This window comes from Leptinotarsa decemlineata, unplaced genomic scaffold (genome assembly GCF_025532065.1).
Source record: "Leptinotarsa decemlineata unplaced genomic scaffold, Ldec_3_MD MMD2_tig00026282_RagTag_RagTag, whole genome shotgun sequence".
NCBI classification, from domain to species: domain Eukaryota; kingdom Metazoa; phylum Arthropoda; class Insecta; order Coleoptera; family Chrysomelidae; genus Leptinotarsa; species Leptinotarsa decemlineata.
In genome coordinates, this window is record NW_027412668.1 from 3,043,318 (window position 1) to 3,065,455 (window position 22,138).

Genomic DNA, 22,138 nt, shown 5'->3' on the forward strand with positions numbered 1-22,138 from the left:
CACATCCGTATTTCAGGCGGAAGACAGCAAGAGCGCACTAGGGGCTCTGACAAACCCGAAGGTGACATCAAAACTGGTCTGGGAATGCCATGAAGAACTGAATGAACTTGCAAACAGAAACATATTAACTTTGTACTGGGTGCCAGGGCATTTAGGAATCACAGGTAATGATAAAGCTGATGAATGCGCTAGACGCGGATCATCAACTTCATATATAGGTCCTGAACCAGCTCTGGGGGTATCAAAATCACTGGTACGAAACCAGATTAGGATATGGACCAATAAGAAGCACACAGAGTACTGGACAAAAGTACCTGGCAACAAACACAGTAGAACCTTCATTAGGGAACCGTCCGAGAAAAGAGTCGAAGAACTACTTCAATATAGTAGGGACAGGCTCATAATGATTACAGGGTTACTAACCGGTCATTGCCCGCTCAGAGAACACCTGAATAAAATGGGGCTGTACAATGGAGACCTCAGCTGCAGATTATGCAACGAAGGGATAGAAACAGCTCTACACATCTTATGCGAATGTGAGGCACTGAATCACTGGAGACAGGCAATATATGGACGTATGAAATTACGTCCAGAAGAATATGACGAACATCCAACACGGAACCTGTACAAACTAGTACAGGGAACGAGACTGATGGACTGGATGTCATGAGAAGATGGTAGAACAACAAACGCAATAAGCCCAAGAGGCTGCAGTGTTTCCTGGAGACTTGGATTAAATGGACAAGTCAGACAGCTCCCAAGGTAAAAAAAAACCCGACTCCTTTGGACTCGATTTTAACTGACTTTAAATGGACAGGTTGATTTTAAACTTTGTATACTTATCAAGAATAGGTGACAACACAATAATTTCTGGGAAAGAAAGTTTTTGGCTTTCTACTACTCCATCTTGATACAAAAAAAGGGATGAGGGAATCTTCTAAAATTATAACCCCTTCAATTACAATAATTTCATAAGTTTACCTCATGATCCTGATCAGAATTGCCAGGATTTAATAATTTTCTCACATAGTCTATGTGTGAGAGCAAGTGTCTGCACATGCATATACAGGGCTATTCAAATTCGTTTCTGTACATGGGGATCTCGTAAACGATAAGAGATAGAGTGTCAGTTAAACTGTGGCAAAGTTGCGTATTTTAGAGACCTATTCAGTGATGTAAAGAAATCGTATACAGCTCTTTTGGTTCTGGAGATATACAGGAAAAACCAAAAAAACCCAAATTATTTTTTTGCCTATATCTTCTTTATTCGCAGACATATTGAAAATCTGTCCACATTTTGCTAATGACACTTGATGTGGTCTCTCAGAATATATACATGAATCTTTTATACAGGGTATCATCTGACTTGGGCCACTCCCATCTTTGAATTTTTAAATACGGACCTGTATTTTTTGTTGTAGTTTTTGGATCGTAGACGTTCACTTCATACTGAGAAAATAAATTCAATTTTATATTTCGTGATTTTTCGGTAATATTCGATTATAATTATGTGAATTATTCCCTTTAAATAACGGCCCTGGAAATTGCTTGACTGAGTTGTGTAAAAACACAATAGCAACTTTCACGTCTCCCTATGAACGAGAGTTTTTTTTCATTTTTAGGTACCTATTCATATTTTTTCCATTGCTCTGAGCGTTTTCTACAATGAACTTCGAATAAGAAAACCTTTTATGATTATCTGTTTAATCTGTCTAAATCTGTTTTTCCTTCAATCAGCTGTCGCCCCCATACGAACGACAATTCTCAAAAGTTGAGAACTTGTGCGAGCTAAGGACTAACGAGGTCTTACGTTTTACGTGTGATTCCTAACACGGTTGCAGAATCATCCCAGCTTCAACCAGATAAATTCTTTTGAGAAAAATATCTGGTAGAGGCGGTAATCGAACCCACGGTGTTTCGATCGTGAGTCGGGCGCACTACCACCGCGGCCAATTCCATAACTGAAACATATCTACAACAAAAATATATTATATGTGTTTTGATGAGCAGAAAAAAAAAATGGAAGCAATAATAACGTCCGAAACGAACACTATAATTATAATGAAAATTGAAATGAAGTGAGTAATTTATATACCTACACAAAAAAATTAATTGTGCAATAAATGTTCGACTTGGAGTCCTTCCATTTCGAGACAAATAATGACAATAAGATGGTCTGCAAGATCACCAGATTTTACTATTTTGGACTATTTTCTATGGGGGACATTGAAAAATAGGATTTATGCTGGCAGAGAGATAGAAAATGTGGAAGACTCGAGATTGTGGATTTTGAATGATTTCGCAACAATGCAGCAAATAAGTGTATTAAGGGCAATAAATAATATGAAAAACCGAGTTTAAAAATGTCTCAAAATGGAAGGACTCCAATTCGAATATTTACTGCGCCAATAATTTTTTTGGGTACCTATATAAGTTATTTCATTTCAATTTTCATTACAATTATAGTGTTCGTTTCGGATGTTATTATTGCTATCATTTCTTTTTCTGCTAATTAAAACACATATAATATATTTTTTATGTAGATATGTTTCAAATAATCATAAAAGGTTGTCTTATTCGAAGTTCAATATAGAAAACGCTCAGAGCAATGGAAAAAATATGAATAGGTACCTAAAAATGGAAAAAAAACTCTCGAGAAACTCTACGATACATAGGGAGACGTGAAAGTTGCTATTATGTTTTTATTCAACTCAGTCAACCAATTTCCAGGGCCGTAATTTGAAAGGGAATAATTCACACGATTATAATCGAATATTACCGAAACATCCCGAAATATAAAATTTAATTTAATTTCTCAGTATGAAGTGAACGTCTAGGATCTGAAAACTACAACAAAAAATACAGGTCCGTATTTAAAAATTCAAAGATGGGAGTGGCCCAAGTCAGATGACACCCTGTATAAAAGATTCATGTATATATTCTGAGAGCCCACATCAAGTGTCAATAGCAAAATGTGGACAGATTTTCAATATGTCTGCGAATAAAGAAGATATAGGCAAAACAATTATTTGGGATTTTTTGGTTTTTCCTGTATATCCCCAGAACCAAAAGAGCTATATTCGATTTCTTTACATCATTGAATAGGTCTCTAAAATACACAACTTTGTCACCCTTTAACCGACACTCTATCTCTTATCGTTTACGAGATCCCCAGGTACAGAATCGAATTTGAATAGCCCTGTATATGAAGGGCAGCGGTTACATTGAAAATGTGCATATAATAAAGTTCCTAAGTACAAGAAATAAAAAAGGACCCTACAAATGATAATCTTGTCCATAGAGATTAATGTTGATTATTCACTTATCTTAAGGTTATTACCCGTGCTTTCTCGATTAAGTGAGATGACTTCATTACTATCATAGAAAGGGATAATTATTAACGCAAAATTCTACAATGTATAAAGTGTGGTTAGTATGTATAATATATATGTAAATCTAAAGAAATAAACTTTGAAGGTTCAAGCCAGTCTCAGATATACCTACAGTATTGTTGAATGTACTGACGCCTCTCGGAAAACAACTACTCCCCTGGCTGATACCACGAAAGGTGTTGGATTATATCGGACAGGCGTCAGTGCAGGAATCTTCACAGAAAATTTCATGCATATGCAATGGGCAATACAACTGAAAGAGTCGACTTTCAATTATGGAACGGGCACACTTGCAGACCGGTTTCGGGCACATTAGCCACTCGTCAGTGCAACATAGTGGCCATAATCGACCTAAAGTCAATGATATTCCATAACTGAAAATCGGAATTCTTTCAGAGTATTTCATTCCTCTTCCTTACTTGGAGCGAAACCACAAAATGTCACTCCATCTAGTGGCCAAAGTACTAAGCAACTGCATATCCGAAATTTGCCCGATTCCTCTAAATAAGGACGAAAAACTTTCTTATTAGTCAGTGGGCTATGCTTGAAGACTGGCAGTAAACAAATCTGAAGAAACTAACTTTGAACGTTTAAGCCAGTCTCAGTTATACCTTGTTTCGTCCTATATGGATATTCTCAAACTTATACAATAAACTTATTTATTGGTCGTGTACCGAAATCAACAGTTTTAGACGCTTTTCCTTTATCCAAGGCGTGTTATACTAGATTTTTCTGGTCTTCGAAATCGGATATGTGCTATGTGTTCTTTGAATCGAGTTTCAATAGCTCGCTTAGGCTGGCCGATATATTTTTTACCACAGTCCTCACAGCTCATTTCATGTAACCCCGAAGTTGATTTGTTGGAGTGGGTAAGAAGTTTTGAAAACTGAAAAGTTATTAATTAACATATATTGAAAATCTATAAAAATACACTCTTATCCTAGCTACAATACAAATACACTTATTAAACCTATGAATTTTCGAAATGTCTTCCGAAATTCTGTAACTGCAACATAGGCGAAACGTCAGGAGGTGTTTCATGTAGGGAATAATCGACGTAACTTCTAACACATGGTCGCGGCTGAGGGAGGGGCATCTGGGGTGGCACTGAAGTACTGGAGGGTACTGGAAGCATATTTGGCAACACCGGAGGACCTGATGAAAGGCCAGGTTGACCGGGGTAGTTGAAAAACCTGAAAGCGATATGAGCGATATGAAGTATAACAAACACAAGAAGAATAATTGAACCACCAACCACATATATTCAACAAACTATATAGTCCGGTCAATTTAGACATTCGAAGCTACCTAAATTCCCACCAAGCTGAAATTCAGTAAGATTGTTTTAAATATAATTAAAAATAAAATTCGAAAGTTCCCCATGTTTTCCCTGTATGGAAACCATTTTATTCAATGTCAAAGGTCACAAAATGAGGTTTTCGCGATTTCCAGCAAAACAGTAAGTTTTATCATGAAATACTTCAGACAAAAATTGTAAATCATAAAATTATATACAAAAAATGTATCAATTCTTTTTTTTCTACGAGCCACCGTTTTTGAGATATAACGATTTAAAAAGTTTTAAAGTTGTAATCGTCATAATATGCACACGTTTCCACGCCACCTATGAGTAAGTGTACTTAGCGCATTTTTTAACGTGGTTTCCCGAGTAGGCTCATTCCACGGGTCAGTTGTGATCTTGTTTAATTGGAAACTATTGCAAAATAATGGATATTAGCAGAGATTGAAAAGATAAAAGCAATTTAAGTTTCGCCCGAGTCGTAACTTTCAAATTCTTCTTCTTGATCTTCTTGTTCTTCTCGTTCTCCTTCAGCTTCATCCTGAATACATGTAAACTGCGTTAATAGCGATGTATCGCATGTCGCCTCGTTGGAATCAAACGGATCCTCTACTGTTGGTGATTCAATATTAGAGCACGACCGACCTTGTACATGCCAGAAAACAAATCAGTCTGACTTTTTTGCAAGCACATTCAGCACTGCACCTCTTTTGCAGTTGCAAAAAATTGTGTTCAGCAGTTTTTCCGGAGCAGGTGGAAGTAAAGTTGAACACATTGAACTAAATTTTGTTTTTCAAACATTTTGAAAACTGTTATTTCACCTCTCCTGTAAAATTCAGATGGCATTTTACCCGATATACTTATTGTTATAACTTATATATATATTTTATGTTTTAAGTGTAAGTTTCAATGTCCGATAGAAAAATAACATATATTACAACTACAGAGATGTACATACGTGGCGTACTTATGCATATCATGACGATTACAACTCTTACAACTTTTTGAATGGTTATATCTCAAAAACAGTGGCTCGTAGGGTAGGCTTGCAGATAATTTTATGATCTACAATTTTTGTCTCAAGTATTTTTATGATAAAACTTACCGTTCTGCTGAAAATCGCAAAAACCTCGTTTTTTTGACCTTTGACCTTGAATACAATGTTTTCCATACAGGGAAAAATGGGAAACTTTGAAATTTTATTTTTATTCATATTTCAAACAATCTTACGGATTTTCAACTTGGTGGGAATTTAGGTAGCTTTACTCTTATTTTTTGGTCTAATTTTACCCGACTAATATTTGGTGAAATTTGAAATCTCTTCTCAGATGGTCGTTGCTTATCAAGATCCAATTTATAATTCACTCATTTAGATTTTTCATCAAAAACTTTAATTAGCAAGGTGCAGTAGTACTTTTTGTCTTATAATACTTTGATTCATTTTTCATGATAAAATACCAGTTTTTTTTCAATCTTCAACATAGAAAAGAAATCATCTTCATTTGAAATTATGTTTCGTCGAAATTGTTAAAGATTGACCTACCACAGCCTGTCTCCTAAAAATATCGGCCTCGGCGTCAAGATCCCCATGGAATTATAATATTGTTGAGCCAAAACTTCAATGTCGTTTGTGTATTTCCTCTTCCATTTCGTCCTTCTGTTTTGAAACCATATTTTGATCTGCAAAAAATATACAAATAGATTATTGACTACTGCTGTTTAGCATGTTTAGTTAGTCGGTGAGAGGCATAAACGTTGGAATTTTTCACAAAAAATCATGAAAAAGGAATTATAATGTTTAGAGAAACAACTCAAATCTCACCTACAATTAGGTACTTGCTTTGAGTCTCGAAGAAGGTGAAAATTCATGCCGAAACGTAGGCGTTGAAATTCCTTGTGGGGTACAATGACAGTTAAAGGGAAATCTTTGTACGAAAATATCATACATGGAACTTAGCAAATTTTAACTCGTGGGTGGAGTTTGCCTGCCCCGCAATGTATCCTTGGTAGATGGATGCAATGTTAAAAGTTTACTTGAGTCGTTAGGCTACATAAACCAAAATTTAATGTACGAAATTGATAAAATTCTCAGTGACAGTGGACATGCCACCTTATCACCTGGATTTGAATCCAATAGAACATGTTTGAGCCTTTCTGAAGCAATATGTTACTCAGTGGTTCAGCCAAGCAGCACTGATGAGACCTCCAGCGGGTCGAAACAGCGCTGCCTGGTATTGAATTACAAATGCGTTGTTTTTAGTACTGTGAAATATCAAAATTGAAACTACTTACTTGCGTCTCTGTGAGTTTCAAAGTTTTTGACAGCTGACATCTTTTTGCCACCGACAGGTACTTGTTCCTTTCGAATTCCGCCTCCAAGGATTTAATTTGAGCTGCCGTAAACGCTGTTCTTGGCCTTTTCTTTCTGTCATCGTCCGATTTACTGTCCGAATATGAATAATCTGGGGCAAACAAAAGTATACGTAAGTAGACGAACTGTTTTGATTTGCTTTTGTCAGCAACCCCTTCCCAAAACAACTGTGAAAAATTACAAATGGTAATAATATTGAAAGGTCTTTCAATTCTGGATCCATCACATATTTCGAGTGCAATATTGTCCTGAATTTCATTACTTGAGATATGTTTCAAAAGTAACCACCTCTTTAAACGCTACTAGACTACCCATACAGTAACGTATTATGGAGTTAGCCAAGGCATCATACACTATCACTATCAAGTATCATTTCCCTGTTTATTATATTCCTGAGCTGATAAAATTTATATATTAATTTACGTAGTCTAGTTACTGTATAGTATAGTCTGCTTTGCCGACTAGTCGGCCCATGTCTAGTAATTACAATTGATCAACATTTACTAGTGGATTATTTTGGCTAGTTTCATGAATTATCATACATCCAAGCCATTAGCTTAGCAAAATTTCAAAACTTATGGACTTGCACATCTGTTTTTGTTTCACTATGGATATATCTATTGGAGTTTTATTGATATTGCCTTCTCAGGTATGTGAAGAATTGATGAACTCTCTTTTTGAAGTTGATAATTGTCTTATTCACATCCCAAAGTTTTTTTATATTCAACAGAGCTTCTGGTGAATTTTCTTTCATGTTTACAGAATATTCGTAAAACGTTCAAGACCAATTAAACCGCCGTATATACGCAACGGCCATAAATCCATTTGAAGTCCCACTAGATTAAATTTACTACTGAAGAATTCTCATATGTCGTTTATAACTGAAATTAATGTCACTTACACGCCTCTAATCGTTTGAGGCGAAACTGGCCTCTAAATAACGCCGGAATTGAGTTGAGCAGTCACTTGGCCCGATAATATATCGCAGCAAGATAGCGGCGTTTGTTTTTTGTATCATTTTTCAACGCTTTCCAGATCGTTAGCTGTTTAAAATCTAATTTCGTCTCTGCCAGCGCAAATTAGCCTCTCTCTTAACGTGTCTGCACTTCCCACCAGCTATTAGAAACATAAATTTCGCCACGGCAAATTAAAAACAACTGTTTGGTGTAAAATTTGAGGCCTCTGCCCTGTTTATGAAGACCTCACTTGTCTCCCTTTTAATAAACTATATCCGGCTCCCAATTACCACTGTGAAATATTGAGGAGATTCATTTTTTTAATTGCCATTTTATATCTTGAAGAGACCGCAATATTTAGACAAATGAGTTGAGCAAACGTGAGCCTACCAAATGAAATCTTTAACTTTTCACCACATTCAGCTAAAGCTGTGTGGAATTTTTTATGCTACATTCACCATTTCTTCAGAAAAATTGGGTACCTTCAAGAGAACCGCAGGGTTCGCATTTGGTACTACTTTTTTCTGAAATCTATCATCTGAAAGTAAATTCAGGATATTGCCACATATCACTATTAGTTGGGCTAAAAAGTTCGTACGATAACGCACAGGATACTAGGATTAAATCCATATCATTCTTAGTTAACCTTAACCTTCAAGAGACACAGTACAAATTTCACAGCTGTCGGATTATTAGTTTGTAGGATAAAATATTTTGAGTGAAGCAACTTTTGTTACTTTGAAGAAAATGGATAAACAAGAGTTTTGTGTGCTGATGAAGTATTGCTTCTTGTCAAAAAAAAAATGTTACCGTAACCAGGTGAGGTCACGGTGTTAGTATTTTGGGTATAATATTCATCTACTATCTTGAAAAGGAATAAAACCATAAACAGCGCGGAAAACGGCCGCTTCCATGTTCTTATGATAGTCAACATTGCAGTCCTCAAGTTTTTTACCACATAATTTCAAAGAATTCGGAACCCAACCTTTACTTCCTCCGCAATGCACAATGATTATTCGCGATCCTTTGTTTGTAGGCATGTTAGGCGTACACATTCTCGTACCATCAGTCCACCCTTTCGTAACTGTGTCGTGAGTGTCATACCAAGTTTCGTCCAAAAAGAAAATTTGCCGTTGTTTTTGTCTATATTCAGTTATTTGTTCTAAGTATTTTTACGCAATTCCATTATTCTTCTGCTTTACATAACGATGTGTCCATTACATAGACGATGTGTTTATCATTTTACTCAAATATAGGAAATAATAATCAAATACCTGAAGGCGAGTTGATAAAATATTTAGGTATCGATATAGATAGGCATTTTCGATGGCACCTACAGATGAAAGAAATAAACACATTATTATTATTATTATTATTAATTGTAACTGCACCAATATCGAATTTCAACACTCAAATCGCGATCAGTTCCTGAACTGAACACGACGGCGATAACCATCCCCGCATTCCCCGATTGCTATTCGTCACCGTAACATGACATCAAATTTAATTTTATGACTCTTCAGCCAATCATAAAACTTGGTTAGTAAAAATTATCCATTACGAACCGCCATGTCTACAGTCCACGTGGACTAATTCGCTGCCGGATGATTTTTTTGGCCTTTAAGAGTGCCGCCAACTTTAAGAGTGTACAATATCGTTCACTTCGACTATGCGGAACAATGTTTGTACCTACCAACACCAAAAACCAATATGTTATTCGAATTTCCCTTATTTGCAACGTGCTATAAATTTAATTAAGTTTGTCGGAAAGTAGAGATTTATTTAATACCTACCTATGAGATAAAAAACAAATAGTTATTTGGGATTTGTTTTTTGTTCCATGAAGGTATTATTGTTATGATATGTATATGTATATGTCCTATATTCAACGTTACTATCCAAAACTGTATATTATATTTCCAAATCATCAAACACTTACTAGAAATTTGTTTTTTTTCTTGTTTTTTCATTGATATATTCATTGTGTTACTATTACGATATATACGAGTATATACGTCCTATATTTTACATTTTCATCCCAAAATTGTATACTGCTGTGTCCTGTAACTGGGTCTAACGCCTGTTTGGACAATAAAAGTATTTTTTTATTATGCCGACTTTAATATTATAACATAAATCTACAGTTTCGAACTAATATCAGACAATATCATGAAATATTCCTTTGAGAGTTATGTTAGCTGAAATATCAACCTTTGATTTGTTGTTGAGTAACAGTTGGAACGTTGTGGATCGAAATTTATAGTTGATCTCACCCGAAATGTTTTTATGTTATCACACAAAAGACACAACATAAATATCGTAGTAGTTTTTGTCGCAGTCGGTATCTCAATTTCCAAGCATAGTATTTCAACACACATCCGAAACTCGTATCCAGTCAAAATTAATGAATGGGACAATATATTAATCTCTGTTTAGACAGAAGTGTCGTGTAACGGCAATTAGTCGACGGGACGGATTGCGACCGATAACGGCTACAAGTCGAATGTAAAAATAACATTGAAGACCGATGCTAGCAACGGAAGCTCTGGAGTAGAGGAACAGTTGACAAAATTATAGAAATTGCAGTGGAATCAGAGTTCATTCCATTTTGAAGTAGACAGACACTAGGGATACAAATTAGATTCCCCAAAAACAAATTATTTGCGTCATATAACAACTCAAATATTGTGGTTTTGATAGTGCTGCCTTATTTCTCATCTGGTCTTATTTACTTGGTCGATCCCAAAAAGTTGTTGATGGTCATCCCTACTTACCCTTTGATTTTCTATCAGGAGTACCACAGGGTTCCATTTTGGGACCTTTATTGTTCATTTATACTACTGACATTATCTCGACCATCAAGAAATGTAAAATACAGGCGTATGCTGATGACATAAATGCACTTTAAAATCGATAAGTATGCTGAGGCACAAAATCTCTTCAACACTGATCTTGATTTGATCAATGGACTATCAAGTGAACATGATTTGAAAGTTATTCCTAATAAAACACTGATGATGGATTTCGGATCGCAGAAGAATCGTAAATTTGCAGAAAACAATTTCAATTTAGAACTAGGTCATACTATTTTGACTCCTGTCAATACAGCTGAAAACTTAGGGGTGATGCTTGACACTGATCTTAGATTCACTAGTCACGTTAAAAATTTGATGAAAAAAGCTTGTATATCATTGAAACTGTTATACTGTAATCGTTTTATTTTCAGCCAACCTCTAAAAAGAATGCTCTGTGATAGTTTGGTACTAAGCCATTCCAACTACTGTGACTTCATATATGGGCCATACTTATATGACTCAAATAAAAAAAGAATACAAAAAGTGCAAAAATTCTTGTTGCCGCCTAATTTAAGGACTTCGTAAGTATGATTCAATTTCTGAAGTCTTTAAAAACTCTCGCTGGCTCAATATGAAAAACCGTATGAATCACAAATTATCATTTTTATTTATGTTCCTATTTCGTGGTACCAACAATTGTCTTTTTATTAATGTATGTTCGTCTGCATCATGGAGTGGTGCTTGTTAGAGTAGCTCATAGTTTGGAAGCTGAAAATTATTTGAGTTTAAAAGGAGCCACCCTGTATGAACTTCTATACAATCTGTTACCTATAGGTTTCACAGGTGTTTTTGTAAAGTATACTTTAAAAAATCTAGTTAAGTTTGAGTTCAATATTCTCTTCATTTTGTATTCGTCTCATTCTACAATAACAATTACCTACCAAGTGAACTTAGAATTGGTGTTTCTGTTTTTGTGTGTCAAGTTCATACTCAACGACCTAAAACACGGAATCGATGATAATTTGACTGATGATACATATTTGGATATATTGTAGAATCGAATAATACCGTGCATCAATAGGGCAATTGAGAAGGATTTAAATTTATTCGAAAACGAAATAGTTTTTCAGCAGGATGGTGCACCTCCTCATTATGCAGCTCCAGTGCGACAATTTTTGGATGATCATTTTCCTGGCCGGTGGATTGGCAGAAGACCTACAGAATGGCCAACAAGGTCTCCTGATCTCACTCTTGTAGATTGATTTCTATGGGGTCATTTGAAGTCTAAAGTGTATGAGATAGAATCAACAACATCAGAAGATTCGAGAAAGAATATCATGATGCATTGCAGAGAAATAACTCCCGAGATTCTCAACTATGTGAGGGCGGCAAAGGAAGCTCGTTTGTACCATTGTATGGAAGTTGGTGAAAACGTTTTTGAACATTTACAATAGAAATGTTTTTCTCTTCTCATTGTCCAGTCATCAGATCTTGATTCAAGAATTAATAAAAAATCTCTTTTCCTGATTTATTTTTTCCCACATTTGTCTCTAGAACGAATATTTCAAAATGTGACCTCCTGTATAATTGTTGACCTGTTTTCAAGCACTTGAATAACTTTCTTACCGGTAGAACCTTCGTCAATCAGGTTTAAAATCTGTTTAAAATCTGTTTATCAGCTGTTAATCAGCTGTCACCCCCATACGAACGATAACTCTCAGAAGTTGAGAAATTTGCGAGCCAAGGACTAACGGTCCATGCAAAAACGGCTTTTATCGACTTTTTCAAATCCCGAGCACAAAAGTTTTATGCTGACGGAATCATTTGACTTCTATTCTTCAAACGGCATTTTTGGTGGAGGACTGAATATTTTATACTGTTTTTGTGGGTTTATAACCTTCCAGAATCTAAAAAAATGAAAAAAGTTATTTAGGCGAAACTTCAAGACCCGTAGATGTAAGAGAAAATGAACATCGTGAATATATAAAAAGAAGGCAGATGGCAGGGTCGGGGTTAGCGTAACATATTTTGAAAACATCTGTTGGTGACGCCATAGAATGGAATGGAACAAAAATCATCACAAAAGAAACTCATGGAAAAATTAGAAAACTGAAATAATCCTATATTCTCTTAGCAACTAACAAGTGTTTTCGAATAGTCCTGTGCAAATTTATCGTACCTGGTTGCCATTACTGAGAAGGGAGCTTGAAAATATGAACCTTAACTGAAATGAATTATCAAAAAATATCCAGTATGTGTGTTTATGTAGACTTGTGTCAAAAGAAAGTAGTTTGAGGCGAGGTTTTCAATTTGTACGTAAAATTCATGAATACGATACGTTTTTTTAAGAACAAAACACAAGCACTACATATATGGTAAATAAAATTGGCCCCAGAACTGTGCCTTGGGGGACTCCTATAACAGTTTCTTGTGTATCACTCAAAATGTCATCAATTTTTACACACTGAAGTCTATTGGCGAGAACAAGTTCAGATTATTGTTTTCAAGGACAAAACACAAGCACTACAGGAAAATCCTTAAGGCACTCCCAGAGCGGTGCCTGTGCTGGAGATTCGAACCATTTGGAAAAACATTCTCAGGAAGTTTATTCCACATAAACGCAGTTCTCCACATGAAAGAGTTCTTGAACAGTGAATTTCGAGGTGTACTGAGTTGAACCTCAAATCGATGAGCAGTCACAGTCCGTCGCGTATAATCTCTTAAAAAAATCTGTTTTTCCGTTAATCAGCTGTCGCCCCCATACGAACGACAACTCTCAGAAGTTGAGAAACTTGAGCGAGCTGAGGACTAACGAGGTCTTACCTTTTAACGTGTGATTCCTAACGCGGTTGCAGAATCATCCCGGCTTTAACCAGATGAATTCTCCTGAGAAAAAATATCTGGTCTAGGCGGGAATCGAACCCACGTGAGTCGGGCGCACTACCACCGCGGCCATATTAATAATAATAAATGGACTTTATTCATCAACATACATTGTTTATAAAGAAGAAGTAGATACAAAAATCAATGAAAGGGCGAAGTTCAGCCGATGTATTATAAAGAAATATAAAAATAATTACCTAGTATACCTACATTGATAAGTGAGTAGTTCATGAACCTTTGTAAAACTAAGAAATAAAAACAAAGGCTATGTGAAAGTAAATATTAAAAATCTATTTAGCTTAACTAAGGTAAAGTATATAGCAAAACATACACAACATAGCAAAGCATAACATGAAAATATTATCTATCCAGAAGACTTCAGATATGTTTTAATAATAATAATAATAATAATAATAACTTTCTCTCTCTTGAAATTATATATGCAGTAGTGTCTGAATTCACTGGGCAGAGCGTTATATTGTTAGATAGTTTGTTTGTAAATAAAACTACGAGAAAAGCAGGCTGTCGAGTGTTTTGGAACGATGAAAGTGTGACGGTTTCGTGTCCTCGAATTATTCTGAGACTTGAGAGTTTTATATCTTTCATAAATATGGAATAAATATGGAATAAATGAGGAATTTATGTGTATTGACGAGCAGGTGGAACTGCCAGGTTTCAGCAATCGGTAACCAACCTGACTCCTCGAACTTGAGGGATATATGGTCGAATTTTCTCACACCATAAGGAAGACGAATGCAATTGTTTTGTATTTTTCGTAAGCGATTTACATCAGTTTGTATCAGAGCAGGCCCGTAGATTATATCGCAATATGCTAATCTAGATAATATGAGGGTTTCGCAAAGTTTCAACTTCAATTTGGAAGTCATAATATCTCTACTTTGATAGAGTTGACGTAAGATACTGTATGAGCTACGACAAAGTGAATTTATATGTTTGTGAAATCTCATCTCAGCATCTAGCCACAAGTTCTTGCTTTCTGTAATTATTTGTAGTAAGTCTTGTCCAAGTTTGATTTCAATTCTTCCTTTAATTTCCCACCTTTTGTATTTCGGGCTAAAAAGTATCAGCTGAGATTCTTTAGAATTCAATTTCAGGTTATGGGCTATAGATAGATCCAGTAACTTCTGTAGATCGCTGTTAATTTTTTCCATTGCCACCTGCCAGTTATTTGAAGGGGATCGAGAGGGAACTGAGTGTCATCTGCATAATGATGAACTGTGTAATGATCAATTATCTTATGAAAATCAGATACATATAGAGAGAACAGAATGGTGCCAAGGATAGAGCCCTGAGGTACTCTATAGTTAACAGGTGAAGCACTAGAACACTTTCCATCCAGAAATATTGACTGAGTCCGATTTCTGAGGTCACTTTTCAATAGATTTGCAGCCCCTTCACTAAATCTAAGCTTATTTGAAAGTTTTTTTTCAACTTTTTAGTTCGATGTTCTTTAAAAGCGTGTTTTTTTAGTTTTTTAAACTATATTGATTTTTCAGTTTCGTATGCTATAAAAGTGTGTTTTTTAGCCTTTTTGAACTATATTTATTTTATCTGAACTTTGGGATCAATCAGCCGTATATTGTTTAGAAAAATGACCATTGAGTGAGTTCGAATTATATCAAGGAGGTTACGGACAGCGCCATCTGTCCGCGAATAGATCAATCAATAATGTCAATATATCAAGGAGGTTACATACAACGCCATCTGCCCGCGATTAGATGAAGCAATAATGTCGATAATCCTGTCAAATACAGATCCAGAGCTTGAGAGTTACAAACAAACATACATACATACAGGGGAAGCTAATATAAAGCGTGTAAAAACGGACAACATTTTTTTAAAACCTAATATGTTATCATTGTCTTTCAATAATAATTTTCAATTCCATATTGACTCAAAAATGCTATTACACTTCAAAAAAATATTAATCATCGATATTTTCATGCCCAGAAGTTACAAACGACAAAGAAAACTCCAAAGAAATACCTCAATCATCGCTCGTATCGGTTGCCAAGACCTCTCCGAAAAAACCGAAACAATTGCATGCAAATAGGTTTTAAATAGCACAACAGAGCAAGAGTTGACTGCTAAGTAATTAGACAACGTTTAGTGTCACTTTGTCTTCTGCTACGCTTCTTGCCAATTAGGCGTTGATGTATGGAGGCAGGAGGTGTGAGGAGAAGGTCTGGCATGCGAGCGGGCTTGGGGAATTTTCGAATTTGTCTGAGGTTATTTTTATTCCCGATTTCGAGATTGTGAGTTATTTATGCGTGGCGTTCTGGTAATTATAGGGAGATAAGGAGGCGATGTGATATTTTTTGTTGTGAACATGATGAAGCTGATAGTGGACGTTGAAATAAGTAGTTTTAGCATTCGGAGTAGTTCTTCGATAGTAAACTGTAAGGCTGGTGACATACTTTGCGATTTTCGAGCGGTTTTTCCACCGCGGTTTTTATTTTTGAGCCAACCCCTGCATTTGGATGGAACATGATAGTGTTTGCGATTTCTATAATCTGTTCAGAAATGAGAGAGACTACAGCAGTATATATATATATATATATATATATATATATATATATATATATATATATACAGTGTGTCTCACTTCTCATGGAAACACCTCCGTATCTTCCGTAATCTTACTACTACTACTTTACCTGAAAAAATTTCAGCTCTGAAAAATTAGAATTTGTCTCTCTTCTTATGAAAACACCCCCGTATCTTCCGTAATATTCGAGGTGAAACGATGAAACTCTCAGGACTGATGGAAATGCTCAAAATACCTGATGACCTGAATGGGGTTGGCTAAAGTGATATACATTGTCCGCCACTCGCGATGGAACACCCCATTTTTAGGTAAAACATATTACGACGCAAAATAGTTCGCTTCCAATACCTGAACCCCTTCATTCTATCTGGAGAGTATGAAGATTCTGTGAGATGCTATCATCCATTTTGAGCCTATCTGAGGAAAATGTCACAGCACCACATTCTCAGATTATCGAGAGAATCTGAAGCAGTATATGAAAAATTATCGATGGCGGCATCTATTATAACTGAAGAAGATATATTTATATATATATATATATATATATATATAATATATATATATATATATATATATAATATATACTGTATTTAATCCAAAAGTAGCTATAGTGTCTTGGTAGAAACCCATATCCTGTCTGAAGAGAGAGAGAGAGAGGTAGTCTTTGCTGACTATAGTTACGAACAATTCCTTGGAGTTATTTGGGATAGCAGCGAAGCGCAAGTGTACTCTTATAACATTATATTTCCAATATTTCGACAATGGTTATTGTCATCATCAGGGAGCTGAGATGATAGATTTTGAATTAATACAGAACTTAAGTTAATAGACGAATATGAATACGAATATGAAACAATGGTCGAGGATCAAGAAAAAATTAGCCAAAGAATACAACCGTAGATGCTTCCTCCTTAGATGCAAATCACTAAGATTTCTCCCAGAGTATATATATATATATATATATATATATATATATATATATATATATATATATATATATATAATATATATATAAAGTATTGGATAGTGGGGTATTGCAGCAAGTAAATGAGTACTCTTTTAAGTTAGTCAGGGAAAATCTTTTGTGAGGATGGTTACATTGATGTTGAAGAAAAAATGTTGATACATTGGAGAAGATGAAACTTGATATACAATTCTAAATGCTTGAGATGCACGCATGATGTGAATAAGGGTCTGACGAAAAACAATATTTTAAAAAAATAATCTCAACCATTTAGAATTGTATATCAAGTTTCATCTTCTCCAATGTATCAACATTTTTTCTTCAACATCAATGTAACCATCCTCACATAAGATTTTCCCTGATGATGGAAATAAAATTTTCCGAAAGCTTGGACTAACTTGAAAGAGTACTCATTTACTTGCTGCAATACCCCATGGTCGTATTATCATAATCTAATGAGTAGAGCCTCTCAGACAATACTGAACGAACAGCAGCGATTTTTTACAGCTCCTCGGATTCCGAGCGACAATCGGAGTGCAAGGGCGACCAAGTATAAGTAGGACCTAGGTAAGCAAATGGGGCCTGACGGTGTTGGCTATTTTTCAGTTGCGTTTCGAGCATCGAAGTGAAAACTTTAATTCGTAGCGTAACAAATCACCCTTGTTTGTGAGACAAAAGCGAGAATGTACTACAAATATGTATTTTGTTTTTATGTATTTCCCCTTCAGTTAGAAACCCGGAATGTCAGAAAATCGCTCGGAAATCGCGGACACTGTCAGGTAGGTACTCACTGTAGCGATTTTCACCCAGCAATTTCCGCTCGGAAACCGCGCTGGAAAGAACCGCTCGGAAATCGCGACGTATGTCACCGGCTTAAGGCGAAACTGACAGGGATCAAACTTTCCGTTAAAATACAAAAACACGTCAATTTTGTTTGTGAAGGGTATAGTCTAATTGACGAAATCTTTTTTTCGAAGTGAAATTTTGTTCAGATTGAAAGTGACATATTTTTGGGGAGTTTAATTTTTGTATAAAGATGGTAAAGGAGAGATACAATGTAAACCGCAATGACTTCATCTCAACGTTTGTGAATAACCGTTAGTCTGTTTATCAGCCTCTAGAGTAAATATTACTAAATATCACTATCATATAATAATAAATGACAGTAATATGATATTACAAAACCATCTACTGAATAATTTCAAGATTATAAAACATAAATGTGAAGACAATTACAACTGAAGGTATATATTCTGAAATGTATATTACTATTGGATGCAATTTTTTTGAAAAGAAATTAAGATAGACCGAAAACAATATCTCAGGCACTGGTTACTATTGGTATTCCACAAGGGTGCATTTTTGGACCACTGTCTGTTGTAATATACATCACCACTTATCTCTGAACACTTTATTGAAAACTTTATCGGAAATTACTTTGGATTTGGTAGCCTTCAACTCTAGATTATGCGGGGAATAAATGTCAAATAACTTCTTTGAATCATCATTATTTGTATCAATTTTCTGCAATACAACTAAGTATCATCAGCATATTGTTGTATGGAACAGTTCTCAACAAAATCCCCATATATGTATATTGAAAAGAGGAGGGGACCAAGTATCAAGCCTTGGGGTCTCAGTAGATGTATATATTGTGAACAATTTTTTAGTAATTCTTAACTGGCGATAATGAAATATTATCAAAGCCAAAATTCTGAGAGTTTATGGAGGGTAGAAAGGATACAAATGGGTCAAAGATCTGATATTTCTGAGACGTTATTTACCTACTTCAGGTATGGGACTTAGCTGTTTTCCATTGAGAGGAAAATACTTCTGCAGGTTTATAACAATTTTTTTTTAAATAAACAATTGAAAAAAGAATGAAAAAAATTTTTTCAAAACCTTCAAGAAAAATAGAATTTGATTAAAAAACGGTTACTTAATTTTAATATTTAATCACAAAAAATATTTTTTAATTAACAAACGCATATTACAGCAACAAAGAAATTTTTTTAGGAAATCATTTTTTTAAATAATGATTTTTTTCAATTAACATAATTTAAAAAAATCGAATTGCTCACAAACAATGTATTCGTTTATAATAAATTTATTAACAATAACAGTAAAAAAAAAGTAAGTAGTTTTTAACCATGAGACAATAAAAAAAAAAAAAATGTGTTATTTTCAATTTATAATTTTCAATTGTTGAAAAAAGTAGAAAATAGTATTTTTTTTTATTTTGGCCACGTAATCTATTTTTTAGCCTATTGAGAATAACTTCAAAAGAAAAAACATGCCTGATGAAACATTATGTTTCATGGGCAAATAGTACAAAGGATTTTATTGGTACGTGCAATAGTTTGGAAGTTATTATAATTATAAAAGCGGAGTAGCGGATGAAAAAGACAAGTATCAAGGTATGACAAAATTAAAAGTTTTGTAAAAAAATAAAAAAAAATGTAAAACACACATTGCTACTTTTATTACAGAATGGAGTATTGAAAAAAATTAAATGAATTGAATTGTTTATAACAATTTCTTTAAATAAACAATTGAAAAAAAAACAATATTTTTTTCGAAACCTTTAAGAAAAATGGAATTTATGATCAAAAAAACGGTTACTTAATTTTAATATTTAGTCACAAAAAACGATTTTTAATTAACAAATGCATTTTTCAGCAACAAAGAAATTTTTTTAAGAAAGCATTTTTTTTCTAAAAATCATGATTTTTTTTAATTAACATAATTTAAAAAAAATTTCGAATTGCTTATAAACAATGTATTCGTTTATATTAAATTTATTAACAATAACAGTAAGAAATGAAAAAAAGTAAGTAGTTTTTAACCATGAGACAATGAAAATAAAAAAAATTATTTTTTTTTTTCAATTTATAATTTTCAATTTTGATAAAAAAAGTAGAAAATAGCATTTTTTTTTAATTTTGGTCACGGTAATCTATTTTTTAGCCTATTAAGAATAACTTCAACAAAAGAAAGAACATGCCAGGGTTTTAGTGGAATAATTATAGGGGTTTTTATATTAACTTTCAATTCAAAAAAAGTTATTAATTAACAAATGCATATTTAATGTTAAAATTGAGATTAAAATTTTTTGACTGCGGATTATTGTTTATTGATGTATACCAACATCACATGAGTTTTTTCATTCCTTAATATTTGCATTTAGAATGTTTGAACAATTTTTTTTGTTTTTATGTCAGAGTGACGGAATGCGTGCGGAAGCCATACTACCCGTTTTTGCTCTATTTTTAGGACTCTGTAAAAATTATAATTAACTGGATACAGTTTTCGGAAGTCGGGACTTTTTTTACGCAAATTTATTGATATTTTCAGATCTTTCAAATTTCCAAAATGTTGAAAATTTTCGAGATATCCAAAAAAAAGTAAAGCTCAATTTTTTTTCACTTAATTGCTTATAACTTTTGTAATTTTTTTCAGCGCCTTTTCATACGAATCTAATGAGACCTCGGTCGTAATTTTTGGACCCGTCTGTAAAATTTCACAAAAATAAGCAAAAAAAGTACATGTGAAGCAGACTATCATGATGGTATTCAGATTTGCTGCTGAAGAGGCAAGTGTCTTAGGTATGACAAAATGGTTTAGACTTTCACGGCTGAGGTTTTCAGTGTCGTTGCTTTTCGAGTTTGAAAGCCGTGGGTTTTTGGAAGAAATTCCAAAAACCCACGGCTTTTAAACTCGAAAAGCAACGACACTGTCTTAGGTATCCTGAAACATCGGATATCCACCAGTGAAAATGACAGTTTTTACCGAAAACCTGAGCTTTCCTATGATATATTTACTCTTTACCAAGTTGAACTCAGATATATTTAAGACAAGTTTGACAAAGGTGACCCCATAATTTGTTTCGTCGAATGCCAATATTGCCATTTATCATTAAGATTTTTGCAGATTCGAGCAGATAATAATTGCCTACAGACGAACACAAGTTGTAAGTTACTCTTTTTTCCTCATTCAAAAAACTTACCTTCCGTGATTTCTCTCCGATAAAAATCCTCAGTGGTGGAAACTTCATTGTCTTCCATCTTCCTCGAGTCATCACCACGCGTTCTCGTTTGTTTTTCTGCACTAACAAGCCGACTGTCCAAATCAGTTTGAAAACAAAAGCCATGTTCACTGGAAACTTCAAAAGGTTTTCCCAACTCTTCGATTTTCGCTTCAGGATTTCCACCACCACTATCAGTGGTGGAGAGCAAAGAGTCTATGGAAAACTTCACGGTGTTTTGCGATCCCCTTTTCAGTTCACTAGAATTTTCCGTTTTGTGGTCACTAGATATTTCCATGTTTTCACTTTTGGAAACCCCCACAAGAAACCTGTTACTTTCACGCCAATTATGTATCTGAAACAATTTTTAGCGCTGAAAAGCCTGTGGGCAAATCGTTTCTCTCTGTGACTTAAGACGACTTGAGCTGAAACCGTTGTTGGGCCAATAGAAGCTGACGGGGCGGGGTTCACAATGATTTGTTGGGCAGGCGTTTTATAATTAAGATAAATGTGGCTGCAAGCACATGTTAAATTTAAACATAATTTTGTTTAGTTTGTTTCAAAAGTAAGTAGTGCGTGGGGAAATATCTGATCTATGACAAGCGTTTGATAGATAGGCTAGTTGGATTTTTGTTTCATATAGAGCGCCAGTGAAACATATTAGAATGTTTAAAAGTTCTGAACGATGACAGACTATGAACTTTTATTCTGGTTATTTCTTTCAAACCGATAATATTATGAAAAAATTCATTGCTAGGCAGGCCACCAAAACAGAGTTTTACAGCTATGAAACGCTTCTTCCCACCAGCGATAAAATCAACAGCTTGAAATTACTATCTATACCCTTTCCATCCAAAAAATAGAAGTGCTACACGTGATCCCCC

The 22,138-nt window shown here is 34.6% G+C and overlaps 1 protein-coding gene across 1 annotated transcript; it reads right to left on the reverse strand.

The window, feature by feature from the left end:
* Window positions 1-4,328: 4,328 nt before the first annotated feature.
* Window positions 4,329-21,876, reverse strand: lms (lateral muscles scarcer). Its single transcript, XM_074179618.1, has 4 exons — window positions 21,237-21,876; window positions 6,985-7,154; window positions 6,236-6,372; window positions 4,329-4,585 (listed from the first exon to the last, which is right to left on the reverse strand). Exons 1-4 carry the CDS (start codon window positions 21,550-21,552, stop codon window positions 4,363-4,365), a joined length of 846 nt encoding a protein of 281 aa, XP_074035719.1. The 5' UTR covers window positions 21,553-21,876; the 3' UTR covers window positions 4,329-4,362.
* Between the last annotated feature and the right edge of the window lie 262 nt (window positions 21,877-22,138).